Raw genomic sequence first — 24,546 nt, forward strand, 5'->3', positions numbered from 1 at the left:
AACTTCAGGAGTGACCAAACACTGACCGGCTCAAGAACACCAAAATGCCTGAAAGACCACACAAAGATTACAAAAGTAGGCGATGGCAGAATCATTTTGATGGTTAAACAAAAAAAAGGAAGAAAGAAACCTTTTCAACATCAACCCAGGTCGAGAACACTCTCAAGGTGGTAGGTGCGTCTAAGTCTACAATCAAGACATGCCTTCATGAACATAAATACAGAGGGTTTATAGCAAGATGCAAATCGCTGTTTACAGTCAAGAACAAGAAAACCTGATTAGACTTTCCCAGAAAGCATCTAAACGAACCTGCATAGCTCCACAAAAAAAAATATCAGTCTTCGGACAGATGAAACCAAGATTAACCTGTTGATGGAAAAAGAAAAGCAAGGGGAGAAGAACTTATGATCTGAAGCACACCAGCATGTCTGTCACACATGGATTTTGATTTAGACCAATCCAGCCTGCATTCGATTTTGCTTGGCGTAGTCTTGTAAGCCTTGCATCATAGGTTCTGCATAGAGAATCTTAAGTGGAATAGTCTGCAGCAACCAGCCCTGTACACACATGCACACACACATACAATACTGCAGGTCAGTCTCTTGGTGGCAGTTTTTGGCATTATGTTTGCGACTCTAAGTCTTACCAGAACTGTATGACAGATGCTTCCATTTGTTTTGTCTCCAGCGCTGACGTACTGCAGTGAATATTTTACAAAGTCTTCTGGTGAAAAAGTTATCATGTTAGCTTTTTGGAACCCAGCCATTCGAGTGGATACCCCGAATGGAGCCACTGACTGAAAACAGTGCATGAGAGGGAAAGATTTAGGACAAGAGGACAAGAAATAAAAGACTTTAAAGTTAGTTTAAAGAAAATAATTGCTTTCGTTTCATAAAACTTGAGATGATGTCTGAGTGAGGATCAAAATACCTGGATAATAATCCCCTTATCTTTGTATTCAGCTTGTAGACCTTGAGAAAATCTTTCCACAAACACCTATAAGAACGCAAATTAAAATGTGAAGGATCATACGTCGCCTGGGCAGAGAGACTTAAAAGTGTGCCGCTGATGTGAAACTTGCCTTTGATGCAGCATACAGGGTGTACATGGGAAATGGGATAGAAGCAATTCCAGAAGAAACATTCAATATCATCCCTTTCCCTCTATAAATACAATAAACATACAAACAGATATAAATAATTAAACAACACTTATGAGCACAACCTCAGTATTAATTAGCATGTTATAATCCATCACTTTACACATTACATCTAATGAAGAAAACATGGGTAGGAAACCTGTTTGCCATGCCTGGGAGAATAATTTTGCACATCTGGAAACAAAAGAAAATAAGTTCAGACTTGAGTCATATGAAGCAATGAAAAGCATTAACTTGTTTTAGAACAATACAAATAATCCTTAAAAAACAGGGGTGTCAAACAAAATGCCCGGGGACCAGAACTGGGCCGGCAAAGACTCCAATCCGACCACTGGACAGCTTTAGAAAATGTAAAGGATGGCATAAAATGTGGAGTTTTAACTATATTTTAACTCTATACAAAAGTATGTAAATAACAGAAAAGTCCCCGTTCATTCACTATTAACTATAAAAAAAATGTTTGGGTGCACAGTAAAAAAAAGATAATAAACAAAGAACATTTTTTGCAGATTAACAAAAACTTTGTGCTTTATAATTACAGGACAGTCTGGGTGAAGCTACCGAAACTTTGTCTGTAATTTAATTTATTACTTTATGTCGTTTTTATGTAGAAAACTGAGACATACTGCTGAAATCATACTTCCATATCTCAGGAATCTGTTTTAAACTTCTTTAAAATGACAGAAAGGGGAAGTTCATTGATCTGGCCCACTTAAGATCATAGTGGGCTGTATGTGCCACTTTGACAACCCTGCTCTACAAAATCCTTTACGTGCGCTTCCTTTACTGGCAAACCCTCTCAGATTATACTGATGATTATATACTGTCTTCATCAATAAACAGTCAATATGACCTTAAATTCATTGTTTTGTAGTAACAATAAAACTATGATCTTACCTTGGCCATCGTCTTCACATTGCAGTTTATCACTTTGGTAATTGTCTGAAAACATAGATGAACATGGGTCTCAGATAATTTCTTTATTTATATCTAAAGAAATGTATTTGGAGCTAAAATGCTCTTCTAAAAACATGTTATTATAAACTGAACCCTCTGAGGTTCAACATCAGGATGCTATCTGCTGTCAAACTTACTACCAATAAAAGTAATAATTATGCAAATGGGGTCAATCCAAACAATCTATAGTTAGTCATAATGTTGTAGTGGTATTTTCTTTTTTTGTTTTTACTTATTGTACATGGAGTCGTGCACAAGGTCCTGGATCTGTTTATTATACATTTGCACACATATGCAGGTGATGCTATTATATCTGCCAAAGCCATAAAGAGAGTCATACAGAAATCACAGCTAGCAGGTGAGCATGGATGATTTTTTTAGAGCCTAATCATCAATGGGTTTTAATAAGGAACAACAAATATAAACATATACACAAAAAACTAAACACCTTTAAGTATAAGCTGCTGAGGTACTACTGACCTTGTCCAGCTCATCATTCTCAAGGAATCTGTAGGGAATGAAGCAAGGCAGCGTTCCTACATTGTTGACTGGGGTAGAAAAAAGCGCGGAAAATAACTGATATTATTTTCTTAAATAATTAGGGTTTTTTCCCCATTTTTTTTGTCTCTAAACACAAAGTGCCTGTGTTGATTTGCAAATTTTTATAAATTTGTGTTTCATTTACAGTTGTTGAATATGTTGAATGTTTAAAATGACCATTTCATGAATAGTGTTAGCTCACTGTGAATGACATGTCTCAAAAATGTTGGAATGGTGGCAGCAAAAGGCTGGAAAAGTAAATGATACTAAAAAGAAACAACTGGAGGAATGTTTTGCGGCTGATTAGATTGATCGGTAACAGGTTGGTTGTCTTTTTTGGGGGAAATCTTTGCATGTTCCAGCAAAATATTGATCAACTCGATTCTGCATCAACTACAACTGCATTGTCTGGGTGCTGACAGGCCTGCCGATCTTCCATAACTTTCACCAAAAAAGTATGACAAAGGAGATCCAGGGCTGTTGAGCAGCTAGAATCCTATATCGGACAAAACATGGAACAACATTCATCTCCCAAAATTCCACAGTCTGTAAAATCAGCAGATTTACAAATTGTTCTTAAAAGAAGAGGGGCTGCTACATTGCAGTAAACATGGCTCTGCCCCAGCTTAGTGCTTAAAAGCTAATGTTTTTCTTAAAATGGTGTTTTAAAAATGAAGATGTTTTGTTGTAAATAAAATATGGGCTCATGAGATTTGCAAATCATTGGATTGTGTTTCTATTTACGCAGCATGCCATCTTTTTTGGAACTGGATTTTGTATGGAGGCACAAATAAAAGCTCACCTAAAACTCCTATGTTGAGGTCCTTCAGTTGCTCTTCAATTTCACTAAAGATATTTTCTTTGGTAAAATCTGTTGCTATCACTTTCACCCTCTGCCCTGTGGCTTCTCCTGTGAACAATGAAAAGACAAATATTGTGCACCGTTTGCCTGGATCAACAGCATATTAGCAGATATCATACATTTTAGGAAGCAAAGAAAATAAAACATGCACATAGATACCTATCTCTTTAGCCACTTGATCCAGTTTTGTTTTGGTTCTGCTCATGACTACAATGTTCATTCCCCGCTGAGCTAGCTGAGATGCAATAGCGATAGTGGAAAAGTACATATGAAAACACAGTTACACAGCAAAAAGTAGCAAGTGTGCCTCAAAGGAACAGTAGTTTAACTATGGTGTGCTCATTTCAAATTATTATACATATAAGTATTTGCTAAAATATAAAAAGATATTATGTACAGTATGTGTATTCGTTTTGTTTTATGAGAACACAAGCAGAGTTATTTAAACAGTCACTTACTGCAAATGCATATGCTCTTCCTATTCCCTCTGAAGAACCAGTCACCACTGAAAGGAGGATGGAGAGACTGAAAATTACAAATGAATCCCTCATCAAATCTCCTGCAGTTTCCATTCTGACCACTAGAGGCACTGTACTGCACAGAACAGTACAGTAATGCACTGCCTTACCCATCTTCCTCTGCTTTCAGCCAAATCCCAGGATTGTTTTATTATTTGTTTACATTAGTTTAATCCTCACTCCATTCTGTTTGTACAAACTGTGCTAAAACAGCATGTTCCCCTGGTGTGATAAAGAACTGATAGGAACAGCTTGTTTCTGAGTGTTCACTGCTCTCCCATTTCCTCCTGGCCCTTATTACAAAGACCACAGGCTGTTTTCATCACCGTTTTCAGACCTAAATGAGAATTCATATCTAATTATGTTTTACAGCACTGAGAAAATTGTGTAAAGCCATTAAAACATTAAAAAGCTCCCATGGTTTGAAGTGTTGTTAGCACAGGGGGGAAATGAGTAATGTGACACTGCCTATTAACTACTGAAACAGGAACTGAAATTAAGCCTCCGTTTTAATTTGTTCAGCTGAACAAATAAATTGAATTCACACTTTTACTACTTAATTAGGAAAGTATCAAATGACAAAGAAACCTCACATTGAGCCTCCGTTTTATGAAATGCAATCCGCTAAGTTTTGTCATTTATATTTCTTCTTTAGTGAAAACCACAGTATACACAAACAGGCAGCAGTATGTTCAAATAGGGCTTTAACATGTAGATATACATACTGAACTATAAAAAACAAACAAACAAACAAACAACCTAATTATATCAACTTAAGAACTACATTCAAGACAATGAAACAGTGAAAATAACCAAACTGAGCATGTGCGGTGAGGTTATGTGATGAGAAGTGGACGTTTTGATTTTAATATATGGTGCTCATGTTAAACATGATCAAAGTTTTAAATAATATAGTCAACATAAGTAAAAGTTACCGCAGTGAACCAAAAGCTCAAGTTTCAGACTGCTCTAAATGCTCTAAGCCAGGAGAGTCAAACACAAGGCCTGAGGACCAGAATTGGCCCAGCAAAAACTGCAATTTGGCCCACTGGATAGCATTGGAAATTTTAGTTTTAGTTTTTTCAAATAAGTTTTATAATGTTTCCTGTTGATAAAGACGTCCCTCATGTCTATTCATCCTGCACCAAATAATTAAATAAACAATTAGATGACAGAAAGAAAATCCACTTTTTTTTTATATTCATCTATAATACAAATTTCTGTTGTTAAACTTCCTTCGACTGACAGAAATGGGAGTTTCTTTGTACCAGCCCACTTATGGTAAGTTCAAAGTGAGTTGTGTGTGATTCTCAATGTTTGCATGGAGCAATCAGTACAAAACAAAAAAAACTCGAAAAGAGTGCGTTCTTAAAGGGAGAGGCACTAAAACTGTGATCATCTGCACTATGCCCCAGGAGAAGATAAGGATTATTACTGTAACATTAGTAAACACATCCGCTTTATAAACTAAGCACACACAAGCACAAAATCCATTTAGTGATTATCTGGAAAGAAAACTATAAATGCTCAGGCAAATGGTCCTAACAGGTATTCAGTCAGTGGCTTGCAAAAGTATTCGGCCCCCTTGAACTTTTCCACATTTTGTCACATTACAGCCACAAACATGAATCAATCTTATTGGAATTCCACGTGAAAGACCGATACAAAGCGGTGTACACGTGAGAAGTGGAACGAAAATCATACATGATTCCAAACATTTTTTTTTTTTTACACATAAATAACTGAAAAGTGGGGTGTGCGTAATTATTCAGCCCCCTGAGTCAATACTTTGTAGAGACACCTTTTGCTGCAATTACAGCTGCCAGTGTTTTAGGGTATGTCTCTACCAGCTTTGCACATCTAGAGACTGAAATTCTTGACCATTCTTCTTTGCAAAACAGCTCCAGCTCAGTCAGATTAGATGGACAGTGTTTGTGAACAGCAGTTTTCAGATCTTGTCACAGATTCTCGATTGGATTTAGATCTGGACTTTGACTGGGCCGTTCTAACACATGGATATGTTTTGTTTTAAACCATTCCATTGTTGCCCTGGCTTTACGTTTAGGGTCGTTGTCCTAATGGAAGGTGAACCTCCGCCCCAGTCTCAAGTATTTTGCAGACTCCAAGAGGTTTTCTTCCAAGATTGCCCTGTATTTGGCTCCATCCATCTTCCCATCAACTCTGACCAGCTTCCCTGTTCCTGCTGAAGAGAAGCACCCCCAGAGCATGATGCTGCCACCACCATATTTGACAGACAAATTCCCCCACCTGAGCTATAGATCTCTGCAGCTCGTCCAGAGTCACCATGGGCCTCTTGGCTGCATTTCTGATCAGCGCCCTCCTTGTTCGGCCTGTTAGTTTAGGTGGACGGCCTTGTCTTGGTAGGTTTACAGTTGTGCCATACTCCTTCCATTTCTGAATGATCGCTTGAACAGTGCTCTGTGGGATGTTCAAGTGACTGCACTCAGACCAAAGGGGGCTGAATAATTACGCACACCCCACTTTTCAGTTATTTATTTGTAAAAAAAAATGTTTGGACTCATGTATGAGTTTTGTTCCACTTCTCACGTGTACAGCACTTTGTGTTGGTCTTTCACGTGGAATTCCAATAAAATTGATTCATGTTTGTAGCTGTAATGTGACAACATGTGGGAAAGTTCAAGGGGGCCGAATACTTTTGCAAGCCACTGTAATCTCTCCAGCGTGTCCTGTGTCTGCTTCAGGGCCTGCCCCCGATGGGACATGCCCGGAACAACTCACCGAGGAGACAATATTATTCATATAGCGCCAAATCTCAACAATATAAAGGCACTTTATATTGTAAAGAAAACAGAGAAAACCCCAATATTCATACGAAATCATATGACCCCTTACGAGCAGGCATTTTGGCGACAGTGGGAAGGAAAAACTCCCTTTTAACAGGAAGAAACCTCCAACAGAACCAGGCTAAGGGAGGGGCAGCCAAAGACAGGACAAAGACATGCTGTTGAAGAGAGTCAGAGAATAATAATAATAACTAATAATTAATACAGAGGGGTGTATAAACACATAGTAAATTTAAAAATGTGACTGAAGAAGAAACAATGCATCATGGGAATCCCGCAGCGGCCTAGATCTATTGCAGCATAACTAACAGAGGATTCAGGGTCACCTGATCCAGTCCTAACTATATGCTTTATCAAAAAAGGAACGTCTTAAGCCTAATCTTAAAAGTACAGAGGCTGTCTGTCCCCTAAATTCAAACTCGAAGCTGGTTCCACAGAAGACGGACTTGAAAGCTGAAGGCTCTGCCTCCCATTCTACTTTTGAATACTCTAGGAACCACAAGCAAGCCCGCAGTCCTAGAGCAAAATGCTGTAATGGGGGTGATATGGTACTATAAGGTCATTAAGATAAGATGGGGCCTGATTATTCAAGACCTTGTATGTGAGGAGTACATAAAAATTTAAATTCGATTCTGGATTTAATGGTGAGTCATTGAAGAAAAGCCACTATATTAGAAACATGCGCTCTCTTTCTTACTATAACTGCAAATTAGAACAATTAACTTTTCACATAGTAACAAGATTTTATAATGCTATAACACAAAAGAATAAAAATAGTGTTATATTGTTCCCTTGGTAGAGTGGCAAAAATAGGCTGCCTTAGTCAATGTCCTTTTATTTTGTCTGCAGAAACTGAGTTACTGTTATTTAAGTTTACACAAACTTTATCTAGACTAACCTCAAATCTGGTATTTCAATATTCCTTGATTACTCAAATATTTTTTAATTCAATTGCAACAAACCTGAAATACACTATGTATGTTTTTGTTTTTTTGGGGTTTTTTTTTTACAATTTTTGCATCCACCAAAATACAGTGGAGGTGAAAGGAGAGCATTTATTTAAAATACTTGCCAATGGACAGGAACCATTTGAATAATCCCTATGAAAACATAAACTATGTGAAACACAGATTGTCCTGTATCATGATTTTTAAAGAAGAAACATTACAAGATGTACCCAAAAAGTTGATTCTCTTCATCTGGACGTAGTATTTTCAGTGTGAGTTCTTTGGTCTCAACTGCCTGCAAATTTTTCCAACCTTATAAACAGCACATTTGCGTAATGGCTTAAACTAGCACTACTGGCGAAAAATGGGCTGTGAGATCAGTTTCTTGATCATTAAGATGCAAATTGTAATGACCATTGATCAGCAATGATTGATCAATGGTCCTATGTACCACAGAAGAGCTAACTTGTCAGGCCAGGACTCCACAGTCTATTCACACCTTCTGAATTGAGGAGCGGGCCTAAGGGTACATCTTTCCCCATCTCACAATGCTCTGTGAATGGCACTCATGACCATTGATCAGTGGTCTTTGATCAGTAGTTGTTGATCATTGGTTGTAAAAATTTGCATATTAATGATCAAGAAACTGACTGCACAGGCCATTGTTCACCAGTAGTGCTAGTTTATGTCACTGCTGCAGTGGGAGTTGTGTGGGGTTGAAGGGAAAAGGACCCAATCGCAGGCACTGACGATGCAATGAGTGGGCTTTATTTACATGAGGTGATAATACAGACAGAACAGAGATGGGATGGATGGAAACTAAGAACAAACCTAAACAAATATGAAACCATAACTCAGAGGAAAACATCTGTGGTGGAACACGGGATGACACGTGGAGGTAACACAGACAAACCAGCGATGAGCACACACTATAAATACACACAGAGGAAAATGCAGAATGGCAAACAGGAGGGCTGAACCTAATTGACCTGATGAGACAGGGGAAACGTGAGCTGAACACACTGACATAAGACACGGACCTTCACAATAAAACAGGAAATACACAGAGACGCAGACTGGGGGTAAGAGAGAACACTGAGGAGCACGAGGGAGAGCACAGACATGACGGCCTGGGGAAACATGGAATAGAACACAAGGAGGGGAAAACAAGGCACCAGAACTCCAGTACACAGAGGGGGACAAAGGGGGTAAAGACACGAGGGGAAATCCAAACTGAACAACTAAGGACCCATAGACTAACTCCTTAGAGTAACAAATGAACTTAAAACCGAAAAAAAAAAGAAAAAGGGGGGCGCTGGGTCAAAATGACCCAGGACCACGACAGTTATAGTCATTACGCAAATGTACTGTTTATAAGGGTGGAAAAAATTGCAGTCAGCTGATACTGAAGAAATAACACTGAAAACGCTATGTCCAGATGAACAGAATCAACTTTTTGGAATTTCCTTACCTGGATGCATCAAGACATTACAAGATGCAATAAATAATTTCAGCATACTTTTATGCAGAACCTCCACAAAACTATTCTGCACTGATGCTTCTTAAAATTAAAAGAAAAACAAAGAAAGCCATCTCGGATGGATGGATGGATTAGGGAAGGTTTTTTTCAGCTCATTCACAAGGGGTCGCCATAGCAAGTAGCTCCCCATGCTTGATTTGGCAGAGTATCTACACCAGATGTTTTTACTGACGCAACAGCAAAGGACTTGTCAGACAGCTGCTGCAAGTAAGCTGCACTGTAGGGAAATTGTTCCACTAAGGAATATAGTATATAGTATATAGTACATATATACTATATATAGTATAGTATTTGTAATATTTGTGCAAAGTTGTCATTTACGTTCATAAGCTGACTTACTACCAGAGATGGGCAGTAACGCGTTACTTGTAGCGCGTTACTGTAATCTGATTACTTTTTTCAGGTAACGAGTAAAGTAAGGGATTACTATTGCAAAAACCGTAATTAGATTACTGTTACTTTCCCGTAGGAACGCTGCGTAACTGCGTTACTAAAACCGTGATTTTTTTGCGAGAATATCTCATGACAGTGACAACAGCTGTGTGCAGATCAACAATGGATCATATGAGTGCGGGAGAGAGTATGAGCGTGCAGCATTTAAAGCGTGGAAATACTGACCTTACTTTGAGTTTGATTCCATAAAAAGTGACAAAAACATTAGTGTCCGTTGTGCGTGGGAAGAAAACTTCTTTTTACAGCGAAAAAAAACCCCTAAACTTCCAAGCAAGCGCCGAGTGTGCTATGACGTAATGGGAAACTCACAGAGAAACTCGCGGATTCTTCCAGTGACCGGGTAAACCTCCACTTACGCCACTCCTGCTTTACAAGTGAAAATAGAGCAACAGGACCGCTAGTCTTTGATGTTATTTATTTTCTGCTGTGTTTTACTTGCATCTATTTGAAAGAGTGTAAACACACACAAAAAAATATATTTTATGTGCTGGAATGTGCAGAAAATAAGTTTAAATGTTAAACAAATTTCTTCCAGTCCGAGAATGTTGCATATAATTAAATTTTTGCATGATGCATAAAGTTAAAAGGTTAAAACTAATAAAACAAGTTTTAAAAAGGGACTTTTCCATTTGATTACATTTTGTATGATGGCTTATGCAGAAAAAGTAGAATTGGGCTGAAAGATCTATCGCTTTATCACCTACTCAGGTTGTAAATCGTGTTTTTAAAAAGTAACTAAGTAACTAAGTAATTAATTACTTTTGAAAATAAGTAATCAGTAAAGCAATCGGATTACTTTTTCTAGGGAAGTAATCAGTAATTAGTTACTGATTACTTTTTTCAAGTAACTTGACCAACACTGCTTACTACAGTTGTCTGATGAATTTTAATATTTTTTGGCAAACTAGCAGAGCAGATCACTTGTTTTCTTGATTTGTTGATGTATGTCTATATCTGTACTATCAACATGAACTGAACGGGTTCAGTTGATTCTGAGAAAGTCTTTGTAGTATTTCATCCATAAAAACAATTTTCGCTTGGGGAAATACTTTGTTTTTCAGACCATAAAAACAGTCGCACATTTAGAATGAGCATGTTTCTTCTAAATGAGCCAACTTGGAGCTGGACATTTATCGGCCTTCCTGTGCAGAAATGTTCAGCTCAAAGGATGTCCTTTTGCACGCCCATAACACAATGAGAGGATTAAACGCCTCTGTTGACACTGCAGCACTGGAAGGGCTGGAAGTCATGAGGAAAGAATAACATCTCAGCTACCCTTTGCTGGTCAGCACCATAATATTTCAAGAGAAAGCTTCTAAATGACATGTACTGCAACAAAAATGACAGACAGCTACACTAGAGCTTCACCCCTGGTCCTTTAGTGTATTACTTCAATAGATTATTAAAGATGTCTAACCCAAGAACAACTTCTTGTCCCTTCACAATTTAATTATAGTCCACCTTTTTGCAGATTGCAGCATCTGTAATTCATGATTTCCACTGTTACTCAAACCTGAGCCAGTCACAGGAAAATCACTCTTCTGTGTCATTTCCTTCAAATAACTTAAACAAAACAATATTGTGGCAAGGTCAGACATGTAGACGAAGACTTCTGTATTCAACTTGCTATTCCTGCATTAGCTGTAATGCTAAACTACAGCGAGCACAGCCTTTAATTAGGATCACTCCGTCATACACCACAGCAGTGAGAGGTGGTAAACGGACACAGCAGTCTAACTCACGGTGCTCCGCTGGCTACACCAAACACAGAAAACACAGCAGCTGTAATTTTACACAAAAATGGCAAATCAACATCTGATAACTGTAACTGCCATTACAACAATACAACTTAGAACACGTTAACATCAGATATACGTGTTCTAAGTTGTCCTCTAGCCAGCGGCCCTTTCCCCTAGCCCACTACAATATATTTAAAATCTATTTGTGATATTTAATGAAAAATATGAAACAACATTTTCATAAATTAAAAGGGTCCTTAGCTGGTAATGTTCTTTGAAGAACCATAGAGTCTTTAAAAAGAACCATTTAAGAACCATTATTTTTCTGAGAGTGAAGAAACACAGCATTATGTAGTTATATAACATTTGGTTATAAAAAAAAAATTGGATTCCTCTGTGACAAACTGAATAAAATCAACATACCCAAAATAATTTGAAACCAGACATGACTGTGACATTTTCCTTTATGCAAATGAGCTCTGTGAACTGCAGCAGCCTGTGGAGGCTTCTCTTCAAAGACAAATGTGCTGTTGTGTGAGAGTGATGCAGCAAGAAAGACTGTCATTTAAAAGCCAGCAGGATAGTAAAACTGGAAGCCAACTTAAGACATTTTCCAATATTAAATTAATGTTGAGCCTATGCACTCAACAAGGGCAACAAGGGAATAGAAAGTCTATTTGTCCCCATTGTTAACAGTGTTTCTAAGTGCCATATTTGTCCACTTTATACAAAAACTGTGTGATCTCACAAAGCTCGCCACAGTTACTTCACTTTAATATGTCACAGCGAGTTCATTGTACTCTATTGTCAGAGTTGAGTAGCTTGCCATCATCAGTGTGTGAATGTGTGTGCGAATGGGTGGGTGACTGGATGTGTAAAGCGCTATACAAATACAGGCCATTTACCATTTACCATTTGAGTAAATAAATACTGAAGGATGACACAATGTTTAGACACAGTGTTTGCCTCTGTCCACCAGCGCAGCGGATTTTAAATCAAATAACATAAATGTGATTTAAGGGCAGAATTTCATCTTTAATTCAAGTGGTTTAACTTTTAGGAATCACAGTCGTCATTGTGCATAGTTCCCTGTGTTTAGAAACTCAAAAAGCTGGACAAACTAAGATCATTTTAAGTTATATTGAAATCTTGTGGACATCACCAGATGCTAATGCTTTGCTCAGGCCTTAACTGCAACTACATTCGGTTTGCTTTTCTCTCTACCTTCAGATTTTATTTTCAGTAACTAAAAAACATGCTCTATTTGACTAATATCAAATGAATTATTTGTCTATTGAAGAGTATCCCATTACTTTGGCTTGAGAAACTCTTGGGTTGCTTTTGCAACATGCTTTGGGTCATTATCTATTTGCACTGCCTGATAGGTTATGCAGCACATGGCTGAATCTAAGCAGAGCGTATAGCCCTGCACACTAAATAATTCATCCTTCTACATTTATCAGTCACATTATCAGTAAACAATAGTGATTCACTCACAATTAGAACCATACACACACATGTCGTAATAATGCCCCTACCTGGTCAGAGGGCCCGGTGGCGCCAGTGTCAGGCAGCCTCGCCTCTGTCAGTGCGCCCCAGGGCAGCTGTGGCTACAATGTAGCTTACCATCACCAGTGTGTGAATGTGTGTGTGAATGGGTGAATGACTGAATGTAGTGTAAAGCGCTTTGGGGTCCTTAGGGACTGAGTAAAGCGCTATACAAATGCAGGCCATTTACCATTTACCATCTTTGTCAGATAAGGCGGTATGCTTCAAATCACGAGCAGTTTCCCTTGCTATCGTTCTGGTACAAGTTAAGTTGAGTTTCATCTATCTGGTTTGCAGGCTCTGCTAGATGTTTTTTGGCCTTACTGTTTCTGTGTATGACCAGTGATTTGCATCTCGGTGTAAACCCTCTGTAATTACATTCATGAAAGCATCTCTTGATTGTACCTCTTGATGATGATTCACGTACCACCTTAAAAGTGTTCTTACCTTGGTTAGATGTTGTGTTTGGGTGCTGCTGAGCTGCCCAGTGCCTTCACAACTGATGGTTAGGTTACTCCTGCATTTTTAGTGTCTCTCTGGCAAGCTTGTTTTGGTTGTTCAGCCTAGTGATTCCCTCCTTCACTTGCACTGACATCTTATTGGTGGACAGCTACCAAATACAAGTACAGCACTTATATTTGAAAAGCCCACATCTCTTATCTGCCTAATTATTATGAAAGAAAAAAAGAAAATGCCTCACCTGATAGTGAAATAGTTAATTGTCCTAATTATTTGTGAGCTTCTAAAAAATGGGGCATTGCCATTTGAGTAACTTATTCTTTGTTATCAATAGATCCATGCACATGCACAACACCGCTTAGGCTTCTTGAAACTAAAAATGTTTAAAAGGTCTGAAGAGGGATACAAATGGGGCTTTCCAATTATTGGGAGAAATAATTGGAGAGGGGTGTCATTTATGCAGCCGTGCTGTTCAGATGTTATTCCTCTGGAATGAAAGTGGGAAGGAAAGTGGGCTTTGGGAAGAAAAGCAAGATCAGCCCAGTGTTTTTATTAGGCTTCTTTGAGCACTGTGAGAGAATAACCCCTTCAGAAGATGCCAAAGCAAACCTCTTGAGTGAATGAAACTGCTTCTGGACCTGCAGAGGAATGTCACAAGGAGATTGACAAGAGAGCAAGTATTTGCTCATTTCCTCAGCCGCCTTTAAGTTGACTCTATTCTGTAGTTTCATTTGGAGTGTTTATGTTAGATTTGTTGTACCCACTTCGAATGTAAAAGCTTCCTGCTTATTATTCTTAATCCTGTATATCCACTCACTACAAAAACACTTCAGGGTAAAATGTTTTGGGAAAACACTGAAAAACATGATTGGTTTAAATCAAACCTTCAACAGTAATTTGCCATTTTCAACCCGAAGGTTTGGCTTTACTTCTCTGTTCTTGAAATCTGAAAATGTTTTTCCTATTCTTAATTAGAAACAGTTTGCATATATAATTTGCGTATCATAATTTGCACTTTAACAGCCCTTTTTACACAACTACATGCCAATCTAAATTATTACAAGTTTGAAAATGAATGGAATATGGTGCATTTTGTCAGTAAGCTTATCACTACATGTAATTGTGTATAAAATAAATGTAGTTGTTATGTTTTCTTTACATTTTTCGGAAGAGTAGGCTATAGTGTGGTAAGGTAGAGGAATATTTCTGACTCCCTGTACTATACCAAGTTCTTCCTGTTAAACTAGTCACACAGGTATGACTTGTCGTTATGCAGCTTTTTTCCAATGTCAACTATGATGACGCGGATCATTTTGCTCATCTCAGAATGGATGTTATGTGAAAAACATGCAGTTTATGCTTGATGTTCCATACATTTTGATATTGAATTTGAATTGTGTTTTCTGTACATATATTTTTTTTGGGTTGTATGGAAGCCCCAAACGCAATTTCATTGTTCTTGACAATGACAATAAATAAATAAAATACTAAATAAAAAAAATACTAAATATCAGCTGCCCTGCAAGTATATAAAAAAAGAAGTATTTTAAGCGTCGGGACTTGCCTCCTTTGGGTATATCAGCGCACAAGCGCAATCTTGTGTAACGATGAAATGTTAAAACAAGTTTGGGCAGGGGACTCACGCTATTGTGACCTACTAAATGCACTTTTACACACAAGTTGATCAACTAAATCACTTTCACTGCTTAGTGTTCATGGCACTTGCAGATTCTGCCATGTACACTTTAGCTTATTAATTAATTCAAATAATGTAGTCATTTAAAAGTTCTAATTACATACAGTATACACATAAATGTAGTGTTGTATCACAAAACGTGATACCTATGTTGGCTTGATACTACGTAACCTACTGAAGTTCCAGGATTTATTTATCATAGTATGACCTACTGAAGATTGTATGGTATTCATTACACATGGCACAGACACGCACAGCACAAACGCATACATGTGGACATGCATAAACATGCTGCTCACCTGCCCACTCTCCCATTGAGGTGAAGAAAGTTTTTGGCAGTGGAAACCACAGTTTTGGAAAAAGCATCCTACTGAAAAGCAGTAGCCTCACTCCATAGTACACCACAACTCCAGTACCAAGAGAAATGAAAAAGAGTTCCATGAAATCCATGCTTCTCTGGTACAGAAGGCTCAGGAGTCAAGTGTCTGTGAGTCTGTGAGAGAAACGTTTTTGTTCAGCGGGAAAGACTGACACAAAGAGGGAACGAGGAACAGGATCCTCCCATTTAACCCTTGTATGGTGTTCGGGTCTGTGAGACCCGTGTTCAGTTTTTTTCAAAAGAAAAATTAAACAATTAATTATTTTTTCACGTGTAAATGTGTTGTGTCTTTCCACTCACTCCACTTGATTATAACTGATTTATTTATAACATTTTATATAAAAGAAAAACGAGAAGCACATTAATTCATAAATGTGATCTAACAAAGGTAAAGGGAAAAAATTAACCATGTTTGCTGTTCATATGTCTTGTAATTGGGATGAAGTAAACATCTGTTGAGTAATTTAACATAAAATTGTTTGATAGTGTTAATTTGGAAAGCCAAAACTCTAGCGGGTCCACCAGACCCATGAACACTGGCTGAGTAACAAAAATACGAACACCACACAAGGGTTAAAGAACATCTCAATATACACACAGACAGGCAGACAGTCACACACACACACACACACACACACACACACACACACACACACACACACACACACACACACACACAAACTTAGGCTGGTAGGTATGGAAGAGTGCTAAGTGTGTAATTAAATCTTATCGTTTTCTGAGCAGCTGCATTATGACTTCATTTTCATTTAAAAAAAGTCTCACTCACCTTTAGCGCTGCAATGTCTGATCAAGTATTTGTAAAATTGTCATTTCTCATTTTTTATTTGATATTCTTTACTTGAATCTGCAAGTTCTGTCTGCCTTTCACTTTGCTGCTGTAACACGCGAATTTCCCAACGAGGGACAATAAAGGATATTTCTCTTCTATTCTGTTTGTATCAACAAATCCATTGTTTGTCAAAAGTGATCATCTTTCTTGTCGTTATAATGTCTAGAAAGCTTTTTTCTTGACATGCGTACCATAATTGTAAGTTATCCCAGTTAATACACAGCCTTCAGTGAAATGGCCACCGAAATTCAAACGAAGACTGATAGGGATTAGTGACACTATGATTTACAGTTAGATAACTGTGTGGAAAAACATGTTCTGCATGTCACCTGACAATGGGCTATGTGCAAAAAGGCGAACTAGTTTCTCACAGTACTTGTACTTTCTCAGATACTTAAGTGATATGTCTGTAATATGTCTGCTTATTGCCCAGAACACATTAAAGGCTATTTGACCAGCATTTTCCACACAAATATCAAGTTACTCTGATTTTGAGAAATACTGAAATAGGGCACATTTAGTCAGTTGGTGTCTTGCACTGAGTAGGTTGCTTTATGTGGTAAACTATATTTATTTGATGTGATCAGTATTCAGTAAATGCATAATACTTATTGTGTGGTAAACCACAGAGAGGAATGAATACTCTCTTGGGAGCCAACATAAATGTGTGATTGCATGATTTGTTTATCTCTGGTGTCACCGATGATAGACTGACAGAAATGTGGTCCACTTTGTCTTGTATAACTTCCAGGTTTTTAAAATAAGCAGTTTTCATTTATACATTGGTCAAGATTCTGACCTGATAACCTAAAGGCTGCGTGCCTGTACATCTGCTTTGAAATATCTCTGCCACCTAGTGGTAAGAAAATCTAAATCAAGCAGTTCGAGATTATGTGAGAAGATAAACTCGTCTACACTCTACAGATACACTCTACAGATAACTATCCTGTGTACTCTGGGTTATGCCTTTCCCCCCAGTGAATGACCACATGCCATGTGCAAGATTAGAGAATTCCTTGAATACAAGCCACATTTAGGGATCAGAGATGTCAACAGGACTGGACTTGGATTATTTTTTGGTATGTATATATGTGTGTGTTCCCCTCAGCTGGTGCTAGCAGCAGCACGCTCCTCTGACTGTGAGGCCTGGTTACTACTTGTTGCTGCTACTACTGTTCACGGTGCAGCAGCCCCGACAGCTAACATGTCTGTTAGTTTGGCACATTTTATTGCATCTATTTTTGTTTTTACTATTTTCTCTCAGCTTTCCAGCTCCACCTTCTCGCCATTTGATCCATGAGCACACAGCATAGCTATGGGAGGGGCCGGTCACGTTACGAGATTTGATTGGGCAATCCAGTGTCAGTCATGAAAATGAACCAATGGACTGCTGTCACTGCTTGTTCGGCCGGTGCATAGTGGCCCTTCAGGCAAAAAAGTGATTGTTTTTCAATTTCTTTTTTCCAGTTTATTTTTTTTTCTTTTTTTCTTTTCAATTTTTTTACGTTAATGTCTTTACTTGTATTGGGAAATAGACTTTATGAGCATGATTTACAAATGGGGTTATATATAAAATTTCAAAATTAACATTTTTCAAGTGATGACTTTGTGTTATTGTACCTACTTTATAACCAATCCAACCCTTTAAGGCCACTTAAAATATCCTTATAGACCTATTGTTATATTTGTTGCAATTTCTGCTATTCTCTTGGCCAGATTACTCTTAAAATAATTTTTTTAATGTAAGTGAGACCTTTTAACATGATAAATAAAGGATATATAAAAGTCGCTTTGCAAAAAAGTGATTGCGGCTTTCACCTTGTGATAGGAATGTCGTTTGTGGCTCAAGATGACTTGATATCATTCATGATGGACTGGACACAATTGACATATAGGCCAAAAAGTTATTTATAGCAGTTTAAATACAGGCAATCACTTTTTGGCAAAATGCTGGAAATCAAGTTTTGGCACAACTCAACCCAAAAGTGCGTTGTTCCACCGAGAAAATGATGAGTCGTAGCCCTTTAGAGTTTTTCAGCAAATACAAAATGAAGTTTTTCTTTGGTTTTCTGACTGAGGCCAAATTGTGAAGAAATTAGCGATGCTATTTAATGAAACAGCATCACATAAACACAAGCCTTATAGGACAGCTGGCCTTTTCTGAGAAAACAGCTTGAGATCCTGGGGAATCATAATGAACGACAAACAGTACAGAAGGTATCATGATTATAATAATTAATTAAACCTTAACAAACAGTAGATGTAAACAAATAGATATTTAAACAAAATAAAAAAACAGACAAAACAATATTGCTCACAAAAATAAAAGAAATATATATACCTGTGTCTTTAGTTTTAGTCAAATCTGTTGACACTTAAAATCAGAGGACACACTGATCTATTTATTGAATTTTATATTACAAAGCCACCTTCACAAAGTGCTGTGTTTGCATCACCCCTGAAAACTGACCATATTGTCAAATTATATATAAAAAAGAAACTTACAAACAAACGTCTTGATGCATGCTCAATCATCCTGGTAGGGAAATCGCTAAGACTGAAGACGTCACTTGGATGAGCGATGGAATGTTTTTCCCACTGAAAACGCTATGTCCAGATGAACAGAATCAACTTTTTGGGACTTACAAACAAACAAACAAACAAACAAACAAACAAACAAACAAACACTGAACTGAAATGAGAAAGCCCACCCTGGAAACATACTAGAACTAATGTACTGAACTGGAAAAAAAAGATAATTAAAGTAAATCAGGAAATTAAGTAATCATGAAACTGTATATCTGAATAATGCATGGTCTCTATGCAAGTTTAAATAGACAAATATTAAACAAGATACTAAAATGTCCTTTATGTGCTTGGCACTATCAAAAAGAATAATAATATGTCCTACTATTCTTATGCAGATGATACACAGTTGTGCTTTTTATTTTTCTTTAATCATCTAACTACTGTTCACAGTTTAATAAGCTGCACTGATAACATTAACTGATGGATGTATAGAAACTTTTCAGAACTGAACAGAGACAAGACAGAAATATTTGTGATTGCACCAAAAATGTCAGAAACAGAATTTCGTCCATGTTTATCTTCTTCTCTCTGAACACAGTGAGCAAGTCAGGAACCTTGGCATTATTTTGGAACTCAGTTTGGATAATTATACAAATAAGGTCGCCAGAACAGCTTTCTACCACTTAACAAGTGTATGAAAAGTTAGAAAATATATTTCTGAGTCTGACTTTGAAAAATGGGTCTATGCATTCATATCAAGCAGGCTAGACTACTGTTTGCCAAATCATTAGTAGGGTTACTTCAGCTTGTTCAGAATACAGTGGCCAGAGTCCTTACAGGCACATTGAAATTTGAACATATTACTCCAGTACTGAAGTAACTTCACTGGTTTCCAGTTCAGGACGGAATTAACTTTAAAATACTTCCTACAAAAACAAACAAAATACAAAAATTCAGCAGCCAGATTTTTTGGTGTCAGTATACTAAACAGCGATTGGCTCTCTTTACTCATGATGAAGCAGCCTGCCGCTGATCCTACGTCATCAACACGCGCCTGCTGTTCTCCCCGCGCCATTCCTACAAGCGTGTGTTTCCACCTCTCATTACATTACCACTGGCAGCGCTTTAGCAGCCACTGTTACAAGCACAGATTCTGTTTTCTACTGCTTTTCTTTTAGGTGAGTCCAGCTTCATATGTCTTTGTAGAAATATTTAATTGGTTGCCAGGACAAATACTACTGACGGACGTTGGTTTGGATAGAATAAGTTCAAGCTTGCTAGCTAGTCAGCCTAAAGTTAGCTTTGGTGTTTTGGGGTATATGCACGATTATGAACTCTGCCCACCCCGGTTCTTTAGTGAGTGAGCGGTATTTTGATTATAGATGACGCGCACTGGGGCAAGACTACAGCAAGTTGGACTATATAATCCTACAGCAGTAGTAAAAGGCAAATGTGAATCACATTAGTTTAAAAATTCTGCCCCACTATTACCCCACGCCACTGAGCTTGTTTTGGTTCCTTCTGTGCTTCAGAAACAAACTAACCCACTGCGTAGACATGCTAGCGACTGCGTTTGTACAATCATAACAAATCCTTGCTTTGACTAAAGGCCTGTAGACACATATAGCTATATATAGTGTAAAATGTCCAGGCGTGTGTTACCGTAGCTTTAGTTGGAGGTAAATCAGTAAATGTACCGATAGCCCCTGCAGTTGCCACCCTAGCTTTCTTGTCAACCGAGCCAACATTTGACAGCAAGCTAGTGTTAGCGACAGAAGCTACGGCAAGTGCAAAACAATATTTAGCTGCCTACCGCTGGATTAGCCTCATGTGTTGGCAATTTACGCGTGGGTGATATAACCCCCAAATCATATCACGATATTCAGGTAGTAGCATTTCATGTATGTAAATTAAGGGGTATTTTCTATCATTTTCCAATTAGCTGTTGTCGAGAGTGATTACTGAAAGAAGGTGCCAGCAGCCTTAAATCCAGTGACACAGCATATGATTTAAAGTATAAAATAACACTTTAGCTTAACAGTAAATAAAGTATCTTAACCTTGTAACGCTTCAGAAACTGCACAGCATCGTCAGATAATAAAACTAGAAAATATTTTCTGCGTGGGATGATCTCTCCTGCGTTGAGCTTTTTAACAGAATGCGAAACGCCCAGCTTTTCCACCGTGCAATTTTACGTCCATCTTTTGCTCTTCATGTGAACTAGTGAGGGCTACAACAGTGGTAATTGGAGTGATTTGTTTGAGTCACACATCATTAGGTGATGGTATAATCTTCCTTTGTAGCTTGGCTGTACTCAGTGGCCTGTTTCTGTCTTAAGTGGCAAAACAAGTTTGTTTCTTCTATCTTCAGCGGGAACAGCTTTCTTTCCCTCTTTTGTGCTTTGTTGGAGATTATTGAAGTAGCTACCTTTTGAGCTACTAAATAGCAATTTGAGGTTGACACATTGGTCTTGCTCCTGCAGTCAGACTTGCCCCAGGTTTGTCTCATTACACTCACCAAGGACCGTGAATAGTTATGCAGATTTGGATTGTGGATGAACAAGTTTAAGGTTGTGACTCTTACAGTGGTAAAACAAAAAAAGCAGTATGTGATCAGAACAGAGCACATTCTCATACTGTATGTCACTGTAGGGAAAACAAAAAACTGTCTTAAGTGCTTTGTTTCTTTTTGGGCCGTGGTGGTTTTTTTTTCTGGTAAAAGTTAAAGCATGTGTCATGAAAAAGAATTTTGGTATATTACAGTGGTCTACTTACTACCACCATTTTAATGATGTCTTTAACTAAAATACCCACCAAGAGTAAGCTAGATAATCCTGAAACTATCTTGAGATTCAGTTTCCACTCCGGAAATTGCCACTGAAACCATATTTAAATCACTTTAAAATAGTTTAAAATGTTGCTCTGTAAACCTTCTTTGTATAAAACAGCCGTCCACGACAGTGAGATTATCAGTATATCAGTAGACAATGTCCTAGCAAACCAGGCAGCTCACACAGGTCAGTTTTCTAAATGGATGATATTTTATTACATTACAGAAAAGATAAGCACGACTTAAACTCATAATGCTACTGATTGAAGTCAATCTGCAGATTCTGTGTTATCAGAATTTGTTTCAGTAATGCTTTAATAATGTATTCCTCCTCACCAGAAATTTGTCCTATAACATCACTAACCATAGGAAAATAAGTTATTATATTAAAGCATATATTACCTAAATAAACATTTTTAATAGATGGTATTTAATAGGAACTGCCTGGCAAAATCACAATGCCGTCATTGTTCATCCAAAGGCTTATTTCATTTGCCACTACATGCTCACTTAAAGCCCTTCCATTAGTACCTACTCAGGTCAGCTCAGCAGTGCTCGACATGGTTTTTTAGTACCTAAGGTAAACTTGGTGTATACCTTAGGTACTATGTGTGGGCTACCTTGGTAACCCCAAGTCCAACGGATGTAACCTTTTTGTATTTTAGTATAATTTTATTGTTTTGTTGTTAAATTTGACTGCAGAGAGCGGAACATCTTTATTTACCTTTTGATCAAACCTCAGCAGTATTGGTCTTGCATGGGGGAGGAGTTTGGGGACAGAGCCTGTCCTCCTGTGCTTTTCTCAGAGGGTTGAGTGTAACGTTATTAGCTGCTACTGCTGGAGCCAAGACTAGGCTCTCTGCCAAATCCGCCCTTCTATACAACATTTCAAAAACTGGATTTTATCCAAGTTTCTAATTTTTTCCCTCTGCTTTGCAAGCATTTCAGTGCTTGAATGCTCCACATAACACTCATTGTCATTTCGGTACCAGCTGAGTTTCTGTTGCTGCACCCTGTTTTTTTTTTTTTTTTTTTTAAAGCTTTTAGACTGGATTTAAACTCTACTAAACTTTAAACAAGAGAAGATTAAACCAAAAACACATTTTTCTTTTTTTGTATCATATTTTTTTATTTTATTTTACTGACTAATCACTATTTAACTTTAGTTTCTGCAGTAAACATACAGTACTGTCTAAAACTCTTGAACCAACCTTCATTTCTGTTGCTTCCAATGAGTCGGACTTTCTTAGTGTTTTTTTTTTCCTTCATGGCCTTGAGTGATAGTTCCCCAGTATTGCTACAGGTCTGTCTGTCATGACCATTTTCAGAGGAGGGTATTTTTGTTGAACGACTTACTATGACCTATGAAGCATTCATGTCGAAAGAGGCACCCAATTAAAGGGATAAAGCAGTGTTATGTCTACATACAGTGGTGTGAAAATAATGTTTACCCTCTTCCTGATTCCCCTGTGTTTTGCATATTTGACACACTTGCATGTTTCAGATCATCAATTTTTTTTGTATTAGATGAAGATAACCCCAATGAATACAAAATCCAGTTTTTAAAAGATGATTTCACTGATTAAGGGAGGCAAGTTATCAAAATCTACCTGTTCCTGTAAAAAAGTAATTGCCCCTCCTGTTAGATCATGAAATAACTTTGACCACATTTTTTTGGAAAGCTGAGTTCAGTTTTACTAAACACACTCGGGCATTATTACTGGCAGACCTGCTGAATCAAGAAATCACTGAAATAGAATCTGTCTGACAAAGTGAAACAGGCTAAAAGAGCTCTAAAAGCAACACATCATGCCACGATCTGAAGAAACGCCTGTGAAACGAAGTCACTGAAATCTGTGAGGCGGAAAGGGTTACATATAGCCATTTGTAAGGCTTTGGGACTCAATTGAACCAAAGTGAGAGCCATTATACACAAATGGAGAAAACTTGGAACAGTGGTGAAGCTTCCCAGGAGTGACCGGCCTACCACAATTACTCCAAGAGCACATCGACGTCTCATCTAGGAGCTCACAAAGTACCCAGAACAACATTAAAGAACCGCAGGCTTCACATGTCTCAGTCAAGGTCAGAGTTCATGATTCAAAGAAAGTGACTGGTAGAGCAGGGCGATATAACCAAAAATATTTCTCACGATATAGATTTGAAAATTTGCGATAACGATATAACTGACGATATAATTGACACTAGAGAAAATACTTTACAACTCCACAATTTTATTAGTGCAAAAAAAACCCCATCAATGTATTTTCACTTAAACAAGCAGCTGTTTTTTTTACATTAAAGTTGTATAAAAACGTAACAGTGCAAATTCCTTGCTGACAGTTTAACCAAAAGGCATTTCCAGTGGAAATTGGCCGACATATCCTCAGCATAACCATGTATAATATCCACAAAACTTAAAAAGAGGCTATACACACACAATACGGTAATATTTTGTTGAAGCACAGTACGTATCACTCCGCGAGGCTCCTGCCTACGATAGCCGTAATGCCCCGACAATCCATCAAGCGGTGTGGGTTCGTAGCTTAGCAAAGTCGTACTAAAACATTTGACAGATTTTCGAGCGCCGTGTACGACATAAAATCGTTTCGAGGTCAGTAAACGCAACCAGAATTCATACATAAGGCACATGGGATTATAAGGGGCACGATTTTCAGAAAAATCAAAGGTTTGATTTTTAAGTGTGCCGTATTTA

General features: G+C 37.8%; 2 protein-coding genes across 2 annotated transcripts in view; one reads left to right on the plus strand and one right to left on the minus strand.

The window, feature by feature from the left end:
* Positions 1-249: 249 nt before the first annotated feature.
* Positions 250-15,702, minus strand: hsd17b3 (hydroxysteroid (17-beta) dehydrogenase 3). The gene is made up of 11 exons (XM_085368427.1): positions 15,543-15,702; positions 3,977-4,023; positions 3,678-3,753; positions 3,459-3,566; positions 2,597-2,664; positions 2,057-2,101; positions 1,299-1,333; positions 1,082-1,163; positions 931-996; positions 647-796; positions 250-557 (listed from the first exon to the last, which is right to left on the minus strand). Exons 1-11 carry the CDS (start codon positions 15,691-15,693, stop codon positions 450-452), a joined length of 936 nt encoding a protein of 311 aa, XP_085224553.1. The 5' UTR covers positions 15,694-15,702; the 3' UTR covers positions 250-449.
* A 4,377-nt stretch (positions 15,703-20,079) lies between these two features.
* Positions 20,080-24,546, plus strand: part of ipo11 (importin 11) — a 127,541-nt gene continuing 123,074 nt past the window's right edge. The window contains exon 1 of the mRNA XM_085367379.1: positions 20,080-20,179. The gene's annotated coding sequence lies outside the window, so the exon portion shown is untranslated. The remainder of the gene's footprint in view (positions 20,180-24,546) is intronic.

This window comes from Diplotaxodon limnothrissa, linkage group LG12 (genome assembly GCF_057381915.1).
Source record: "Diplotaxodon limnothrissa isolate DT_005_m linkage group LG12, D_limnothrissa_male_GT1.1, whole genome shotgun sequence".
NCBI classification, from domain to species: domain Eukaryota; kingdom Metazoa; phylum Chordata; class Actinopteri; order Cichliformes; family Cichlidae; genus Diplotaxodon; species Diplotaxodon limnothrissa.